Source organism: Hyperolius riggenbachi, chromosome 12 (assembly GCF_040937935.1).
Source record: "Hyperolius riggenbachi isolate aHypRig1 chromosome 12, aHypRig1.pri, whole genome shotgun sequence".
Classification (NCBI taxonomy): Eukaryota; Metazoa; Chordata; class Amphibia; order Anura; family Hyperoliidae; genus Hyperolius; species Hyperolius riggenbachi.
Window position 1 is genome coordinate 21627671 of NC_090657.1, and position 18193 is coordinate 21645863.

Sequence of the window (18193 nt, forward strand, 5' to 3'; positions counted from 1 at the left end):
CTGATGTATTTATACATGTTAATTAGATCCCCTCTAAGGCGTCTTTTCTCTAGACTAAATAAACATAACACAACTTAATCTATAAGGCCTTAATACCCATGCATTGGAAGTCCACAGTACCCCCCCCCCCCCCCCCATCAAAGTTTGCCTCAGAAAGGTAGAGTCCACAGCTGATAGGGAGGAGATGATATTCTAACTTGGTCAGTGTGAGTGGAATTCCAGTATCCTTATGAATCTAAAAATATTATGAACAAGTGATGATTTTTAGTTATATACATTTGGGTTAATAAAGGATTTTTTGATATAGTAATCAATTATCTGTGATTTGTGCTCAGCCGGGTCATACCCACTTTTATCTTCTATCTCACTATTTTCTGATTTTATTTTTTTTTACTTATTCCCCTCTCTTCTTTCTCATATTTTCTACCCGTTCCCTCTCTGGCACAGGGAGGGGTTGTCCAGGCCAGATTTAGCTCTGATGTTTTTATTTTCGTCTGCATTTGAGATATAATATTATACTGTTCTCTGTTTATTTTCTGTTTTATGATAAAACATTTCACTGACCAGAATATGCATACATACTGGCAAGCAGTATCCGGCAGGTTTATTGTTTTGCTGCATGAGCATTGAATATATGGAGAAATATAATTGCTTGGATTTTTCCTTTTTAAAATAATACCGGTTGCCTGACTCTCCTGCTGATCCTGTGTCTCTAATGCTGGGGATACAAGGTACGTTTCTGTACCGTGTATCGACCAGCTGATCCGGCCAGTTGATGATATTCAGCTGGTCCGATCACGCTGCTTGACCCCCTCCCCCCCCCCTCCCCCTAATCGGCTGCCAGATTGGCCCGTGTATTTGCAGCATAATACGTTTAGCCACAGCCCCTCAACAAACATGCAGATCAGGTGCTCTGACTGAAGTCAGACTGGATTAGCTGCATGCTTGTTTCAGGTGTCTAATTCAGCCACTACTGCAGCCAATGAGATCAGCAGGACTGACCAGCAACTGGTATTGTTTAAAAGGAAACATCCCTAACCCTCTGTTTAGGTTCCCTTTAAGTCCTTGCATGGGCTTTTGTATGTTTGCATTTATACTTTTTATTGTGTAAAAAAAAAAAATACTTTAATAGTGGAAAAAAAAATATCCTGTACATATAACCGCTTCCATGTTTTATTTGCAGATTCCCAGAATCCTCCTTGGGCTGTTACTTCTGTCTCATCCAGCAGATGGCTGATCCTGAGTCAGAATCCCAATCCTCAGAGTATGTCGTCTGCTTCTTGGGTGGCTCAGAGAAAGGCCTGGATCTATATCCTTTTGTGATGCCAGATTTGTGCTCCGGGGCAGCTCTGCTGTCTTGTATTAGAAAGGTTTCCATATTTCTTTTGGAGATATTATGAAGCAGTAACCTCTCTTGTGTGATAGACATAAACTGCTCTTTATTGCTGGACTTTTAAAGTACACCTGAACTGAGAGGGAGATGGAGGCTGCTATATTTATTTCTTTTTAAACCATGCTAATTGCCTGGCTATCCTGCTGATCCTCCAATACCTATCCCTAGACCCTGATAAAGCATGCAGATCAGGTGCTCTGACTGGATTAGCTGCATGTTTGTTTCAGGGGTGTGATCCAGCTGCTACTACAGTCAGAGACATCAGCAGGACTGCCAGGTAACTGGTATTGTTTAAAAGGAAATAAATATGTCTGCCTCCATATCCCTCTCAGTCCAGGTGTACTTTAAAGGAAACATGAGTCAAATAAAATGACAGCCGATTTACTTACCGGAGACGAGTACATTTGAAATAGACTTAGGCACAGGATACAGCTGTTATATGGCTGATCCTGCTTCTGCACAAGCCCCGGCCGTTTTAATTACTATTCCCCCTCCAGGCCGCCATGGATAGCGGGGGAAGGAAATAATTCGGCTTCCAGTGATTGCTGGAGGACAAATTGTTGTGTTTTTTAAGCAACCTCGGCTCCGTCTTCTGACGGAGCCGACGTTACTGAGCGCCGCTATAGACTGATTCCCATTACAGTCTATGGCGGCGCTGGCTGCGCCCAAATCTAGCAGCGCTGAAAAGCACTGCTCCGCCTGAGACTTCCTCCAGCCCCTAGAAGCCTCTGTGTCCCGGGCCGCAGTTCCTACGTCAGCCACTGTTCAGGGGTCCCCTCCATAGCAGCCGGCTTCTGCGCAGGAGCAGCACTAGCGGTCGCACCCCTGTGGCTGGGAGCATTCTACACAGGTGTAGCACGATCCCAGCCCGAGAACGAGTTGTGCGCCTGCGCAGAAGCTGCCGGACCTGCATGGGAAGCGGTCGCTACAGAGAGAAACCCATAAGAGTCTCTGAAGGAGGAACTGCGGCAAGGGTCACAGAGGCTTTAGGGGGCTGGAGGAAGCCCCAGGTAAGTGAATCTATAATTTTATTTGCCTCATGTATATTTTAAGTTAATTGTATTTAATTTATTTAAGTATTTATATAGCGCCGACATCTTACGCAGCACTGTACAGAGTATATTGTCTATTGTCTTGTCACTAACTGTCCCTCAGAAGGGCTCACAATCTAGTCCCTACCATAGTCCTATGTCTATGTATGTATCGTGTAGTGTAGATATTGTAGTCTAGTCTAGGGCCAATTTTAAGGGGAAGCCAATTAACTTAGCTGTATGTTTTTGGGATGTGGGAGGAAACCGGAGTGCACGGATGAAACCCACGCAGACACGGGGAGAACATACAAACTCCTTACAGATGTTGACCTGATGGGGATTCGAGCCGGGGACCCAGTGCTGCAAGGTGAGAGCGCTAACCACGACGCCACTGTGCTGCCCTAAGTTAATAACCAGATGCAAATAGACACAAAACCTCCATAAATACACAGAGCACATGTAAGCCTTGTACATACATTAAGGTACTCATACTCTTACTCTATTTACTCAGCAGATTCGATCATCACCCCACCGCTACCATTTACTGACATTTGATCTATTTTTTTTTTTTTTTTTTTTTTTTTTTTTTTTTTAGAGGTGATCAGTTTACTTTAAGACATCTGTTCTTGAGACAATGTAACATCTCATTCTAAGGCCTCATACACACATCAGACTATAGTCTTTGGAAAATGAAAGATCACAGACCAATCTTACCACCCTTCATGTAGTATGAGAGCCTTAAGGCCCATACACACGTCGGATTTTAACGAACGACCCGTCGTTTGAACGTTCCGTCGTTCGGACGTTTCCGCGTCAAATCCGACGTGTGTACAGACTATCGTTCGGGTGATAAGACTGGTTACCAGCGATCCGCCCGGCGGATCGTTGGTAACCAGTCTTATCACCCGAACGATAGTCTGTACACATGTCGGATTTGACGTGCGAATGACTGAACGACGGAACGTTCAAACGACGGGTCGTTCAGAAAAATCCGACGTGTGTATGGGCCTATACTCTACACAGTCTATTCTATGGAGCTGAACTCCCCATCAGAAAAAGATCTTTGCAAGATGCTGCACACACAGATGCTGTACAGACACAAAAGATCAGTATCTGCAAAAGATCTGTTCCTGCCAAAAATCCGTTCCTGCAAAATGCATTCAAAGTCTATGAGATCTTCAGATCCTCACACACACCTTGTTTAAGGCCCAGTGCACACCAAAACCGCTAGCAGATCCGCAATACGCTAGCGGTTTTGGGAGCTGATATCAGAGCGATTCTAGGTATGTTTAGAGAAGATTTCTAAACATAGCGGATTTGGGTGCGTATTTGTGTAGCAGATTACACATATTGTTACAGTAAAAGCTGTTACTGAACAGCTTCTGTAACAAAAATGCCTGGCAAACCGCTCTGAAGTAGCGTTTTTCAGAGCGGTTTGCGTTTTTCCTATACTTTACATTGAGGACGAAACGCTTCCGAAATCCGCAAACGCGCAGCAGGAGGCGCGTTTGCGGCTTGGCAAAAACCTCAAACCGCTGGTGTGCACCATCCCATTGCAATACATTAGCCAAGCGTTTTTCCAGGCGGATGCGGCCGGCGGATCGCTCCAAAAACCGCTCTGAGTGCACTAGGCCTAACTGACATTCATCTGCAGATCAGACAATCATCTGCAGATCTGAAAATCCATCCTGGTGGATCTGATCTGCAGATGAATGTCTGTTAAACAAGGTGTGTATGATGATCTGCAGATATCATAGACTATGAATGCATTTTGCAGGAATGGAACTTTTGCAGGAACGGATCTTTTGCAGATACTGATCTGTTGCATGTGTGCAGCATATTGCAAAGATTTCTGTCTGATGGGGAGTTCAGCTCCATAGAATAGACTGTGTAGGTGTGGCTCTCATACTACATGGAAGGGGGTAAAATTGGTCTGTGATCTTGCCTTTTCCAAAGACTATGGTCTGATGTGTGTATGAGCCTTAAGAATGAAGGGCTGTGTGGACACAAGTGGTCTGCAGAGAGAGACACTGGCGAATAAGGGACTCTGCTCTATATTATTCCTTAAGATAATACCTTCAGACTGGAACTTGACAAGTACACAGAGGAGCTGAAGACCATGCTAAGTCCTCAGGTATGAGTGTCCTCCTCATGGGGCGGAGCTTCTGCTGCACTCTCTGGATGGGTGGGGCTATGCAGCACTTTCTGTAATCGCTGCTCTCTAGCTTCATGTTTCCTACTTTCCTTCTAGCTGGAGAACCTGGACTCTCTCATCCGGCCTCTGCTCAGCAGCTGGTATGAAGTGTGTGTAATGCCAATCCAGAGGGTGGTGAACATCTTCCAGGACAAGCTGGCCTATCTCTTACATGCGGTGAGCCACACACAGCACTGCTCTGCCATGACCTTTATTGAAAGTACAATCCAGTATCCATGTGACAAACTCTGAATCAGAGAGGAGTTATATTTACAGTATTTCCTACTGTTTGTCACACTGCTGGTTTGTCACAGTGCCAAGGCACAAAAGGAGCTGTGGGCAAGGCTTGTTTAGTTTATAGGGAATTAGACAGAGCCGGATTAAGGCTAAATGGGGCCCTAAGGAAAGTTACTGATTTGGGCCCCCTCCCCCCATATTAGAATGGGAAGATGCAGCTGCTGTGTGCACAGTAACATGCCAGACACACCGGGGCAGCCGCTCTACTGGTTGCTATGGGCAACAGCCCGCTTTCCTCTGCGGGTGCACAATGCAGGGAATAGCAGCGCTAACACGCAGAGGGAGAGATGAATGGCCGGGACGTTGTCACTCGGGGCACGCCTGTAAAGAGGGTGCCAGGTATCACAGCCTTAGCACTTTCCTCCTGCATCTCCAGCCTGGCAATAACAAAAAGCTCTGGACACCGCCAACCCGGAAGCCGCCCCCCAGAAAGAATTACATAACCCCACCATCACCACCTAACAACCAAATTTCCTCCCAAACTAGACAGCCACATCCGCCATGCAGCCTCCATCCCAGTGATACGATAGTCCTGCAGAGAAGGGCAGCCGCAGTGGGGGAAAATGAAAGCACCAGATGACTCACATTCACCTATTGCGATCCAAGCAATAGAGGTCCCGTCATCCGGAGCCCATCTGTCTCCAATAGTGCTGCCGCTCTGTTACTACTACTAATACTACTTCCTGTCTGATCTGAGAATTGGGAAGTTCAGAGCAAGCGGCGGCACCGTAGAGTAGACAGATGGGTTTCGGATGATGGGACCTCTATCGCTTGGATCATGGATAGGTGAGTGGGCGTTTGTCATCTGCTGCTATTATTCCTGCCCGCTGAAGCTGTGGTTTTCTGTGGGAAGGGAGGGAGGAGCGGGCAGCAACAGAGCGCACAGTAGCAGGAAAGGGATGCAGGAGGAGAGCCCGGCTCTGAAGACAGTCAGCAGCGGGCGGCGTCCTTTGACAGGATGGCGAGGGCTGGATTATGTGCTGATGGGGCCCCTTTGAGTCTGAATGAGGCCCCAAGCGACTGCTTCGGTTGCCTGGTCCATAATCCGGCCCTGGAATTAGAGTATTAAAACATCACAAACTAAGTATGTGGCTTGAGGAATGCCCTATAAACTATATGAAAGGAACACAATTATGCAAAGAGTAAAAGTTTATCTCAGATCCACTTTAATAAAGCTTTACATTTGCTAAGCTTTTGCATTGATGAATGCTTTTATGTTACATTCATCGTAAAAAAAAAAAAAAAAAAAAAAAATACTATTTTCAAAAAAGTAGAGTCTGAGTCAGTGGTAGCATAAACTGAGTTAGTCGTATCATTTTTGTATCGACTCTACAGCCCTGCATGCAGCTGTGTATTGGAGTTCTCGGGTCTATAGTAGTTAAACGCTGGTGTTCACTATATGCACTTTACCTGACAGCTTGTGCTCTGCTATTTAATTATTGAGTACTGGTGCTTAAATTATACTCTGAGCTGAGCCACTGCTCTGTACCCTTTTTCAGGCACTGAGCTACAGTACAGTGGAGGTGACTAATTCTGACGACAGGACAAGGAATGACATCGCCAGGTACGTTTGTGACACGACACTTGTCTGTGTCCTCGGCTGACACACGTATCTCTGGCTGTAGAAGTCTATAGGTACGTACACACGCCGGATTTGCGCAAACGACCCGTGGTTTGGACGTCCAAACGACCGGTCGTTCGGACGTCAAATCGGGCGTGTGTACAGTCTGTCATTCAGCTGACGAGCGGACTTGAGCGATCCGCCAAGCAGATCGCTCAAGTCAGCTCTTATCAGCTGAACGACAGACTGTACATATGCCCGCCAAGTGAATTGCTCAAGTCTGCTCTTATCAGCTGAACAACAGACTGTACACACGCCCCATTTGACGTCTGAACGACCGGTTGTTTGGACGTCCAAACGACGGGTCGATTGTGCAAATCCGAGGTGGGTACGCACCTTTAGGTGACAACGTTTTGTCTCTTGCAGGTTCCTCAGCTCAGCCAGTCTGCAGGGTTTGGTTCAGGAGGGCACAATGACATCACTATGTATCGCCATGACAGAAAGGCAGCATCATACCGTAACGGTGGACTTCCAACTTGGCGAGCCTGAGCTGGTGAATGCAGGTGAGTTCCGCACAGGAAGCTACAGACGGGGAGTACTAAGTGCAGATATTCAATACTGTATACACCAAAATATATATACCAAATACTGAATGGCTCCTATTTCCAAGAAACTGTACTGCACCTCTTTACTTGTAACTAGACATGGTCCATGAGATGCCAATAACAATCAGCTGCAACTGCATTTTACTAGCCCAATTTAAACCTTCATATAATTTACATTAAATTTTCTACTTTCCACTAACCTCCTTAAAGCAGTAAGATTAGCCATACTATGCCAGGGAAAAAAAATATATATAATTACAGTGGTGTGAAAAACTATTTGCCCCCTTCCTGTTTTCTTATTCTTTTGCATGTTTGTCACACTTAAATGTTTCTGCTCATCAAAAACCGTTAACTATTAGTCAAAGATAACATAATTGAACACAAAATGCAGTTTTAAATGATGGTTTTTATTATTTAGTGAGAAAAAAAAAACTCCAAATCTACATGGCCCTGTGTGAAAAAGTGATTGCCCCCCTTGTTAAAAAAATAACTTAAAGGTGGTATATTACACCGGAGTTCAATTTCTGTAGTCACCCCCAGGCCTGATTACTGCCACACCTGTTTCAATCAAGAAATCACTTAAATAGGAGCTATCTGACACAGAGAAGTAGACCAAAAGCACCTCAAAAGCTAGACATCATGGCAAGATCCAAAGAAATTCAGGAACAAATGAGAACAAAAGTACTGTAATTGAAATCTATCAGTCTGGTAACGGTTATAAAGACATTTCTAAAGCTTTGGGACTCCAGCGAACCACAGTGAGAGCCATTATCCACAAATGGCAAAAACATGGAACAGTGATGAACCTTCCCAGGAGTGGCCAGCCGACCAAAATTACCCCAAGAGCGCAGAGAAAACTCATCCGAGAGGCCACAAAAGACCCCAGGACAACATCTAAAAAACTGCAGGCCTCACTTGCCTCAATTAAGGTCAGTGTTCACGACTCCACCATAAGAAAGAGACTGGGCAAAAACGGCCTGCATGGAAGATATCCAAGGCGCAAACCACTTTTAAGCAAAGAGAACAGTAAGGCTCGTCTCAATTTTGCTAAAAAAACATCTCAATGATTGCCAAGACTTTTGGGAAAATACCTTGTGGACCGACGAGACAAAAGTTGAACTTTTTGGAAGGTGCGTGTCCCGTTACATCTGGCGTAGAAGTAACACAGCATTTCAGCAGAAGAACATCATACCAACAGTAAAATATGGTGGTGGTAGTGTGATGGTCTGGGGTTGTTTTGCTGCTTCAGGTCCTGGAAGGTGTGTGTGTGTGTGTGTGTGTGTGTGTGTGTGTGTGTGTGTGTGTGTGTGTGTGTGTGTGTGTGTGTGTGTGTGTGTGTGTGTGTGTGTGTGTGTGTGTGTGTGTGTATACTTGATCTACTTACATAACACATGTATTGTACTGTCCACATTTTGATTTCAGTGAATGTTATATAGTAAATGAAGAGAATTCTGTTCCTGGTGGGGGCCATGTCTTTTGCCCACAGTTAAGTTAAATCCCTGATGTCATTTCTGCCCTTTACTTTTTTTTTTTCTCCAAACGCTGAGTCACCTCAGCCTTGCTTGTAAACACAAGTGAGCAGAGGATCGTTTTTTCAGATAAGCAGCTAGGCAGGGAAATGGAAGAGGAGGAATGTATTATATATAAAAAGAACCCCCAGCATGCAACTGTTTGGCACTGACTACTAAAGGGCCAGTGCTCCTTAAGTATGTGTTATTTTTACCAGTGAAACCAATATAACATCTCAACATTCACAAATATACATTTCCAGTGTTCTCCCCAGAAATGTTTTCCAGCCGGGTGCCATGTAATAGTAGCCGGGTGGGGCGTGATGAGAGAATGCAGGGCTGGTGCTTCTGTGCGCAACTCTGCTATATAGCCTAGGAGGAGGTGAGCCGATGATAGCCGGGTGCTGACCAAAACTAGCTGGGTGGAGCGCCCGGCTAAAAGAGCCTGGGGAGAACACTGCATTTCTGACATTCAAAAACAAACCAAAAACAAATCAGTGACCAATATAGCCACCTTTCTTTGCAAGGACACTCAAAAGCCTGCCATCCATGGATTCTGCCAGTGTTTTGATCTGTTCACCATCAACATTGCGTGCAGCAGCAACCACAGCCTCCCAGACACTGTTCAGAGAGGTGTACTGTTTTCCCTCCTTGTAAATCTCACATTTTATGATGGACCACAGGTTCTCAATGGGGTTCAGATCAGGTGAACAAGGAGGCCATGTCATTAGTTTTTCTTCTTTTATACCCTTTCTTGCCAGCCACGCTGTGAAGTACTTGGACGCGTGTGATGGAGCATTGTCCTGCATGAAAATCATGTTTTTCTTGAAGGATGCAGACTTCTTCCTGTACCACTGCTTAAAGAAGGTGTCTTCCAGAAACTGGCAGTAGGACTGGGAGTTGAGCTTGACTCCATCCTCAACCCGAAAAGGCCCCACAAGCTCATCTTTGATGATACCAGCCCAAACCAGTACTCCACCTCCACCTTGCTGGTGTCTGAGTCGGACTGGAGCTCTCTGCCCTTTACCAATCCAGCCACGGGCCCATCCATCTGGCCCATCAAGACTCACTCTCAATTCATCAGTCCATAAAACCTTAGAAAAATCAGTCTCGAGATATTTCTTGGCCCAGTCTTGACGTTTCAGCTTGTGTGTCATGTTCAGTGGTGGTCGTCTTTCAGCCTTTTTTTACCTTGGCCATGTCTCTGAGTATTGCACACCTTGTGCTTTTGGGCACTCCAGTGATGTTGCAGCTCTGAAATATGGCCAAACTGGTGGCAAGTGGCATCTTGGCAGCTGCACGCTAGACTTTTCTCAGTTCATGGGCAGTTATTATGCGCCTTGGTTTTTCCACACGCTTCTTGCAACCCTGTTGACTATTTTGAATAAAACGCTTGATTGTTCGATGATCACGCTTCAGAAGCTTTGCAATTTTAAGAGTGCTGCATCCCTCTGCAAGATATCTCACTCTTTTTGACTTTTCTGAGCCTGTCAAGTCCTTCTTTTGACCCATTTTGCCAAAGGAAAGGAAGTTGCCTAATAATTATGCACACCTGATATAGGGTGTTGATGTCATTAGACCACACCCCTTCTCATTACAGAGATGCACATCACCTAATATGCTTAATTGGTAGAAGGCTGTCGAGCCTATACAGCTTGGAGTAAGACAACATGCATAAAGAGGATGATGTGGTCAAAATACTCATTTGCCTAATAATTCTGCACTCCCTGTACATTGTGTCTGTTAAGCAGATGCCAAGTCGAATTCCTGGTAAGGGTACCTTCACTTGGTCAAAACCAATCTGGTGGTGAATTAAGGAGAGCTGCCATATTTATGTCACATCCAGAGATGGTCACTGAAATGCAAATAATGGAGTTGATGCAAACATTAACTTTATGTAGCTTCAAATTGAACCAATGATATGCAGTAGCTAGTTTATTGTGATCCAGTCATAAACTGCATACATTTGCGTTAACTCAGCCTAGTTTACTTCAAGTCAAAACTGATAAGAATCTCCTCAACTATCTTTAGTTCCAGCTCAGTTTTTTTTTCTAGGATCACATCTCACATCTCTTATTTCTGTATCCGCAGTCAGCAATCGCTTCTGTGAGGAATGGATGCAATTCTTCAGTAGCTGTGAAGGGGGAAGCCCATTTTTGTTCCGCCAGAAGCTGGAGAACTTCAAGCTGAAGGTGAGTGAAGAGAATGATGGAATTTATCAGTGAACCGGTCCTGCACCATGCCCTGAAGCACATTCTGTCTGCTGGACAGATATATATTCCTTATAATCCAGTGTGTGTCCATGTGTTCCTTTTTTTTCTTTGTGTGTGAACTTGTTTTGTTACTTAGACTCTAAGACAGGGGTCTCAAGCTCGCGGGCCATTTGCGGCCCTCGATACAATATTTTGTGGCCCTCGCCGGCAAAAGCTTCCTTATAGTTCGCTTCAGTGCTCCCAAGTAATCCGCCGCATCCCCACCGCTAAACGAGGGCTGCAGAGCCCCCAAATCGCCCGGGGACAATCTGCCGGCATTTCCTGGAAGGGGCAGAGCTTTCAGCTTCAGCTCTGCCCCTTCTGACGTCAATCGCTGCACGGATCGCCGCCTCTCCCCGCCCCTCTCTGCGAAGGGAGAGTGAGAGGGGCGGGCAGAGGCGGCGATGCGCCACTATTGTGAAATTCCTTATGCGGCCCAGCCTCATCCTGACTTTGCCTCCTGCGGCCCCCAGGTAAATTGAGTTTGAGACCCCTGCTCTAAGAGGACAAGTAAGAGGGGTAAGAGGTCTACCAGGATATAATGCCTTAGACTAGGCATGGGCAAACTTGGCCCTCCATCTGTTAAGGAACTACAAATCCCAAATGCCTTTTAGTCATGACTGTGGCTGTCAGACTCCTGCAATGAATTGTGGGACTTGTAGTTCCTCAACAGCTGGAGGGCCAAGTTTGCCCATGCCTGCCTTAGACACTTCTTGGAGCAGTAATGTTAGGTGAGAATGTGGACAGTCAGAGTCCAGTTTATTGGAATAGGATATATAAGAGAGTTCTGATAGGTTGCTGAGGTTCTGTGACTGGGAGTGTTCAGAAACTTGTGATGAACACATATCATTTCTCCTCCTGCAAACATAACACATCACCAGCTAGTTTTTTTCTTCTGGAGAAGCTAGTGTCATCTGTGAGGAAGTGTCATAAATCTTGCTAACAGTGCCAGAGATGGCGATGGAGAATTGTTTCTGTAGAATGAGGAAGAGGAGGCTGTTGAGAAGTGAGGGACGATATTCCCAGTGGGGTCACAGAGTACAGGAACAGCCTGGAAGATGTTTAAGCCTTTCTTCACTCTATACAATGCCAACAAAGGGCTTTAGATTCCAGGCTCAGTCAGTCATATCACCATATGGTTCCCAAGTGATGGGGAGGCTGCCAGTGCCGGGTAATAACTGAAGCTTTATCATGAGCTTGCCATTTTCTGTGCACACTTAACCTGCAATATTTGTACGTAGACTTTATCTTTTAACTTCAAGCACCTTGATACTTTCACTGGGTATTTCCTGATGAAGCCCCATTTTGGGGTGACACATGTAGGGATTTTTTTGCAAGTTGTTTTTCGGTTCAACATACTAGTGCAGATATAGGTGTGTCCAAGGTGGATTTTTTTGCTCCTGTATGCTATGAGGGGTGTCCAGTTGATAAAATTCGGGTGATGAACCTCCGGAACTGGGAGAGGAAAAGGGAAACCGAAAACACCAGGAGCGCCAGATAGTTTAGTGTTTCCAGGTAAGTAAATAATTTGCGAAACAAATACTTCTTACAAGCCTGGGTTGCTATCAGGCATCCACAGTATCACACAGGTGAAGAATTCGGTCTTCAGATTGGGTATCCTCCTCAGGATAGGTTGGGTCACACTCCAGGAAAAGGCCCACTGGATAATTATCTCAGGGGACCCCCCCCCCCCCCTTCTCATTTTGTGCCATGTATGCTGTAGCCATCAGGCACAATTGCGTTTAATTTCAAGTGAAATTTCACACTAGAAGAGCTTTTCTAAGCACTTTGTAATGTTTTAAAAGCTCCTGCTAATGTTGTCCTATGTGTGTGTTCTCACTGAAGCAATGTCATTTTGTAAGAATCACCCATAGCATTGCATACAAGAGCTTTTCAAAATCACTAGCGCTTAAAAAAACTCTTGTAGTGTGAACAAGCCTTACTGTTTGTGTGCTTTTATAATTTTTTTGTTTGATTTTTTTTTTTTTTTTTTTTTTTGCCAAATCTTCTTTAGCAGAATTTTATCAGTAATACTCAAAGTTATGTTTTAATTTCCCTGTGCTCTAATATAGTGCTAGGTAATAGTATCACCTTTTATGATACCAATGCTAATCTCTTATTGCTGAAGGATCTGAGCTGATATCCTGCAGGACTGACAATTATTGGCAAACAAACTACTTGCTGGGTTTGTATCCATCTTCCACATCACTGCCAGGGCTATGGGAATTAACTGTCACTATGCCTCTAGCTTGTGACATCATCTTCTTCTCAGTACAGCTTCACTGCCAGGTGTATGTGCAGGAATAGTCATTGTACCTCTGGCCTGTGGCGTATGCGTCTCATCTGTGTACAGCATCACTGCCAGGTGTATGTGCAGGAATAGTCATTGTACCTCTGGCCTGTGGCCTATCCTAATCTGTGTACAGCATCACTGCCAGGTGTATGTGCAGGAATAGTCATTGTACCTCTGGCCTGTGGCGTATGCGTCTCATCTGTGTACAGCGTCACTGCCAGGTGTATGTGCAGGAATAGTCATTGTACCTCTGGCCTGTGGCGTATGCGTCTCATCTGTGTACAGCGTCACTGCCAGGTGTATGTGCAGGAATAGTCATTGTGCCTCTGGCCTGTGGCCTATCCTTCTCATCTGTGTACAGCTTCACTGCCAGGTGTATGTGCAGGAATAGTCATTGTACCTCTGGCCTGTGGCGTATGCGTCTCATCTGTGTACAGCATCACTGCCAGGTGTATGTGCAGGAATAGTCATTGTACCTCTGGCCTGTGGCGTATGCGTCTCATCTGTGTACAGCGTCACTGCCAGGTGTATGTGCAGGAATAGTCATTGTACCTCTGGCCTGTGGCCTATCCTTCTCATCTGTGTACAGCTTCACTGCCAGGTGTATGTGCAGGAATAGTCATTGTACCTCTGGCCTATCCTTCTCATCTGTGTACAGCGTCACTGCCAGGTGTATGTGCAGGAATAGTATTGTACCTCTGGCCTATCCTCATCTGTGTACAGCATCACTGCCAGGTGTATGTGCAGGAATAGTCATTGTACCTCTGGCCTGTGGCCTATCCTTCTCATCTGTGTACAGCTTCAATGCCAGGTGTATGTGCAGGAATAATCATTGTACCTCTGGCCTGTGGCCTATCCTTCTCATCTGTGTACAGCTTCACTGCCAGGTGTATGTGCAGGAATAGTCATTGTACCTCTGGCCTGTGGCGTATGCGTCTCATCTGTGTACAGCATCACTGCCAGGTGTATGTGCAGGAATAGTCATTGTACCTCTGGCCTGTGGCCTATCCTCATCTGTGTACAGCGTCACTGCCAGGTGTACGTGCAGGAATAGTCATTGTACCTCTGGCCTGTGGCGTATGCTTCTCATCTGTGTACAGCGTCACTGCCAGGTGTACGTGCAGGAATAGTCATTGTACCTCTGGCCTGTGGCGTATGCTTCTCATCTGTGTACAGCGTCACTGCCAGGTGTACGTGCAGGAATAGTCATTGTACCTCTGGCCTGTGGCGTATGCTTCTCATCTGTGTACAGCGTCACTGCCAGGTGTACGTGCAGGAATAGTCATTGTGCCTGTGGCCTGTCCTTCTCATCTGTGTACAGCGTCACTGCCAGGTGTATGTGCAGGAATAGTCATTGTACCTCTGGCCTGTGGCCTATCCTCATCTGTGTACAGCGTCACTGCCAGGTGTATGTGCAGAAATAGTCATTGTACCTCTGGCCTATGGCCTATCCTTCTCATCTGTGTACAGCGTCTCTGCCAGGTGTACGTGCAGGAATAGTCATTGTACCTCTGGCCTATCCTTCTCATCTGTGTACAGCTTCACTGCCAGGTGTATGTGCAGGAATAGTCATTGTACCTGTGGCCTATCCTCATCTGTACAGCGTCTCTGCCAGGTGTACGTGCAGGAATAGTCATTGTACCTTTGGCCTGTGGCGTATGCTTCTCATCTGTGTGCAGCGTCACTGCCAGGTGTGTGTGTGCAGAAATAGTCATTGTGCCTCTGGTCTGTGGCCTAGCCTCATCTGTGTACAGCTTCACTGCCTGGTGTGTGTGCAGAAATAGTCATTGTGCCTCTGGTCTGTGGCCTAGCCTCATCTGTGTACAGCTTCACTGCCTGGTGTGTGTGCAGAAATAGTCATTGTGCCTCTGGTCTGTGGCCTAGCCTCATCTGTGTACAGCTTCACTGCCTGGTGTGTGTGCAGAAATAGTCATTGTACCTCTGGCCTATGGCGTATGCGTCTCATCTGTGTACAGCGTCACTGCCAGGTGTATGTGCAGAAATAGTCATTGTACCTCTGGCCTATGGCCTATCCTCACACCTGGCAGTGTAGCTGTACACAGATGAGGATAGGCCATAGGCCAGAGGTACAATGACTATTTCTGCACATACACCTGGCAGTGACGCTGTACACAGATGAGACGCATACGCCATAGGCCAGAGGTACAATGACTATTTCTGCACACACACCAGGCAGTGAAGCTGTACACAGATGAGGCTAGGCCACAGACCAGAGGCACAATGACTATTTCTGCACACACACCAGGCAGTGAAGCTGTACACAGATGAGGCTAGGCCACAGACCAGAGGCACAATGACTATTTCTGCACACACACCTGGCAGTGATGCTGTACACAGATGAGGATAGGCCAGAGGTACAATACTATTCCTGCACATACACCTGGCAGTGACGCTGTACACAGATGAGAAGGATAGGCCACAGGCCAGAGGTACAATGACTATTCCTGCACATACACCTGGCAGTGAAGCTGTACACAGATATGTGCAGGAATAGTCATTGTACCTCTGGCCTATCCTTCTCATCTGTGTACAGCGTCACTGCCAGGTGTATGTGCAGGAATAGTATTGTACCTCTGGCCTATCCTCATCTGTGTACAGCATCACTGCCAGGTGTATGTGCAGGAATAGTCATTGTACCTCTGGCCTGTGGCGTATGCGTCTCATCTGTGTACAGCGTCACTGCCAGGTGTATGTGCAGGAATAGTCATTGTGCCTCTGGCCTGTGGCCTATCCTCATCTGTGTACAGCATCACTGCCAGGTGTATGTGCAGAAATAGTCATTGTACCTCTGGCCTATGGCGTATGCGTCTCATCTGTGTACAGCGTCACTGCCAGGTGTATGTGCAGAAATAGTCATTGTACCTCTGGCCTATGGCCTATCCTCATCTGTGTACAGCGTCACTGCCAGGTGTATGTGCAGGAATAGTATTGTACCTCTGGCCTATCCTCATCTGTGTACAGCATCACTGCCAGGTGTATGTGCAGGAATAGTCATTGTACCTCTGGCCTGTGGCGTATGCGTCTCATCTGTGTACAGCGTCACTGCCAGGTGTACGTGCAGGAATAGTCATTGTGCCTGTGGCCTGTGGCCTATCCTCATCTGTGTACAGCATCACTGCCAGGTGTATGTGCAGGAATAGTCATTGTACCTCTGGCCTGTGGCGTATGCGTCTCATCTGTGTACAGCGTCACTGCCAGGTGTATGTGCAGGAATAGTCATTGTGCCTCTGGCCTGTGGCCTATCCTCATCTGTGTACAGCATCACTGCCAGGTGTATGTGCAGGAATAGTCATTGTGCCTGTGGCCTGTGCAGTATCCTTCTCGTCCGTGTACAGCGTCACTGCCAGGTGTGTGTGCAGAAATAGTCATTGTGCCTCTGGTCTGTGGCCTATCCTCATCTGTGTACAGCGTCTCTGCCAGGTGTACGTGCAGGAATAGTCATTGTACCTTTGGCCTGTGGCCTGTCCTTCTCATCTGTGTACAGCGTCTCTGCCAGGTGTACGTGCAGGAATAGTCATTGTACCTTTGGCCTGTGGCCTGTCCTTCTCATCTGTGTACAGCGTCACTGCCAGGTGTATGTGCAGGAATAGTCATTGTACCTCTTGCCTTTGGCCTATCCTTCTCATCTGTGTACAGCGTCACTGCCAGGTTTGTGTGCAGGAATAGTCATTAATGTTCCAACCTATGACCTTTTCTTTACTGCCTTAGAGGGCAGCTATGGAGCAGTGGTGATGAAGCTCTTCTGCGACCCATTATGCCTCCTATTTCTGTATAAGGGTTTTTTTTGTTGTTTTTTTTTTCTCTACCAGCTTTGTGTAGCGGAAGGAAAAGCTACATGTACAATCTGTGTGAGTGTGCCGGGCATGAGGCTTGCATTATTGCTCATCTCCTGTTACTGAGAATGATGGAAAAGTTTTGACTGCTGATGTTTAGTTTAATCCTCTCTCTCTTCACAACAGGCCATCCAAGACATGAACAGCTTGAAGCGGCTGATCCGGCAGGCAGAAAGCAGCCATTACGCCCTGTTCCGCTGCTACAACTTCCTTAAGAACTGTGGCAATGGTGACATCCTCTTGCGCATGGTGAAGGTGGAGCACGCCGAGATGCCAGAAGCCAACAGTGTGGTGACAGTCTTAGAGGAGTTTATACAGGAGGAGAGCGTCTGATCTGTGTGTTTACCGCTCATACATGGCTTGTCACTGCTGTGTGTTCACTACTCTGACCTTGTGTGCCACACCGGATTACCTGCAAGGGGTGTCACTCCTGTATGTTCTCTGCCCTTACATGGTGTGTCACTCCTGTATGTTCTCTGCCCTTACATGGTGTGTCACTCCTGTATGTTATCTGCCCTTACATGGTGTGTCACTCCTGTGCGTTCTCTGCCCTTACATGGTGTGTCACTCCTGTGCGTTCTCTGCCCTTACATGGTGTGTCACTCCTGTGTGTTCTCTGCCCTTACATGGTGTGTCACTCCTGTGTGTTCTCTGCCCTTACATGGTGTGTCACTCCTGTGTGTTCTCTGCCCTTACATGGTGTGTCACTCCTGTATGTTATCTGCCCTTACATGGTGTGTCACTCCTGTGCGTTCTCTGCCCTTACATGGTGTGTCACTCCTGTGCGTTCTCTGCCCTTACATGGTGTGTCACTCCTGTGCGTTCTCTGCCCTTACATGGTGTGTCACTCCTGTGCGTTCTCTGCCCTTACATGGTGTGTCACTCCTGTGCGTTCTCTGCCCTTACATGGTGTGTCACTCCTGTGCGTTCTCTGCCCTTACATGGTGTGTCACTCCTGTGCGTTCTCTGCCCTTACATGGTGTGTCACTCCTGTGCGTTCTCTGCCCTTACATGGTGTGTCACTCCTGTGCGTTCTCTGCCCTTACATGGTGTGTCACTCCTGTGCGTTCTCTGCCCTTACATGGTGTGTCACTCCTGTGCGTTCTCTGCCCTTACATGGTGTGTCACTCCTGTGCGTTCTCTGCCCTTACATGGTGTGTCACTCCTGTGCGTTCTCTGCCCTTACATGGTGTGTCACTCCTGTG

The 18193-nt window shown here is 46.6% G+C and overlaps 1 protein-coding gene across 2 annotated transcripts in view; it reads left to right on the forward strand.

Annotated features, from left to right (window-relative positions):
- Positions 1-17710, forward strand: part of C12H17orf75 (chromosome 12 C17orf75 homolog) — a 31901-nt gene extending 14191 nt beyond the window's left edge. For both annotated transcript variants that reach the window (XM_068261949.1, XM_068261950.1), the window contains exons 4-10: positions 1184-1309; positions 4501-4558; positions 4676-4795; positions 6415-6479; positions 6903-7039; positions 10681-10781; positions 17115-17710. In XM_068261949.1, the coding sequence (XP_068118050.1) occupies positions 1184-1309; positions 4501-4558; positions 4676-4795; positions 6415-6479; positions 6903-7039; positions 10681-10781; positions 17115-17321 (814 nt within the window). In that variant the 3' untranslated portion in view covers positions 17322-17710. The remainder of the gene's footprint in view (positions 1-1183; positions 1310-4500; positions 4559-4675; positions 4796-6414; positions 6480-6902; positions 7040-10680; positions 10782-17114) is intronic.
- Positions 17711-18193: the final 483 nt, after the last annotated feature.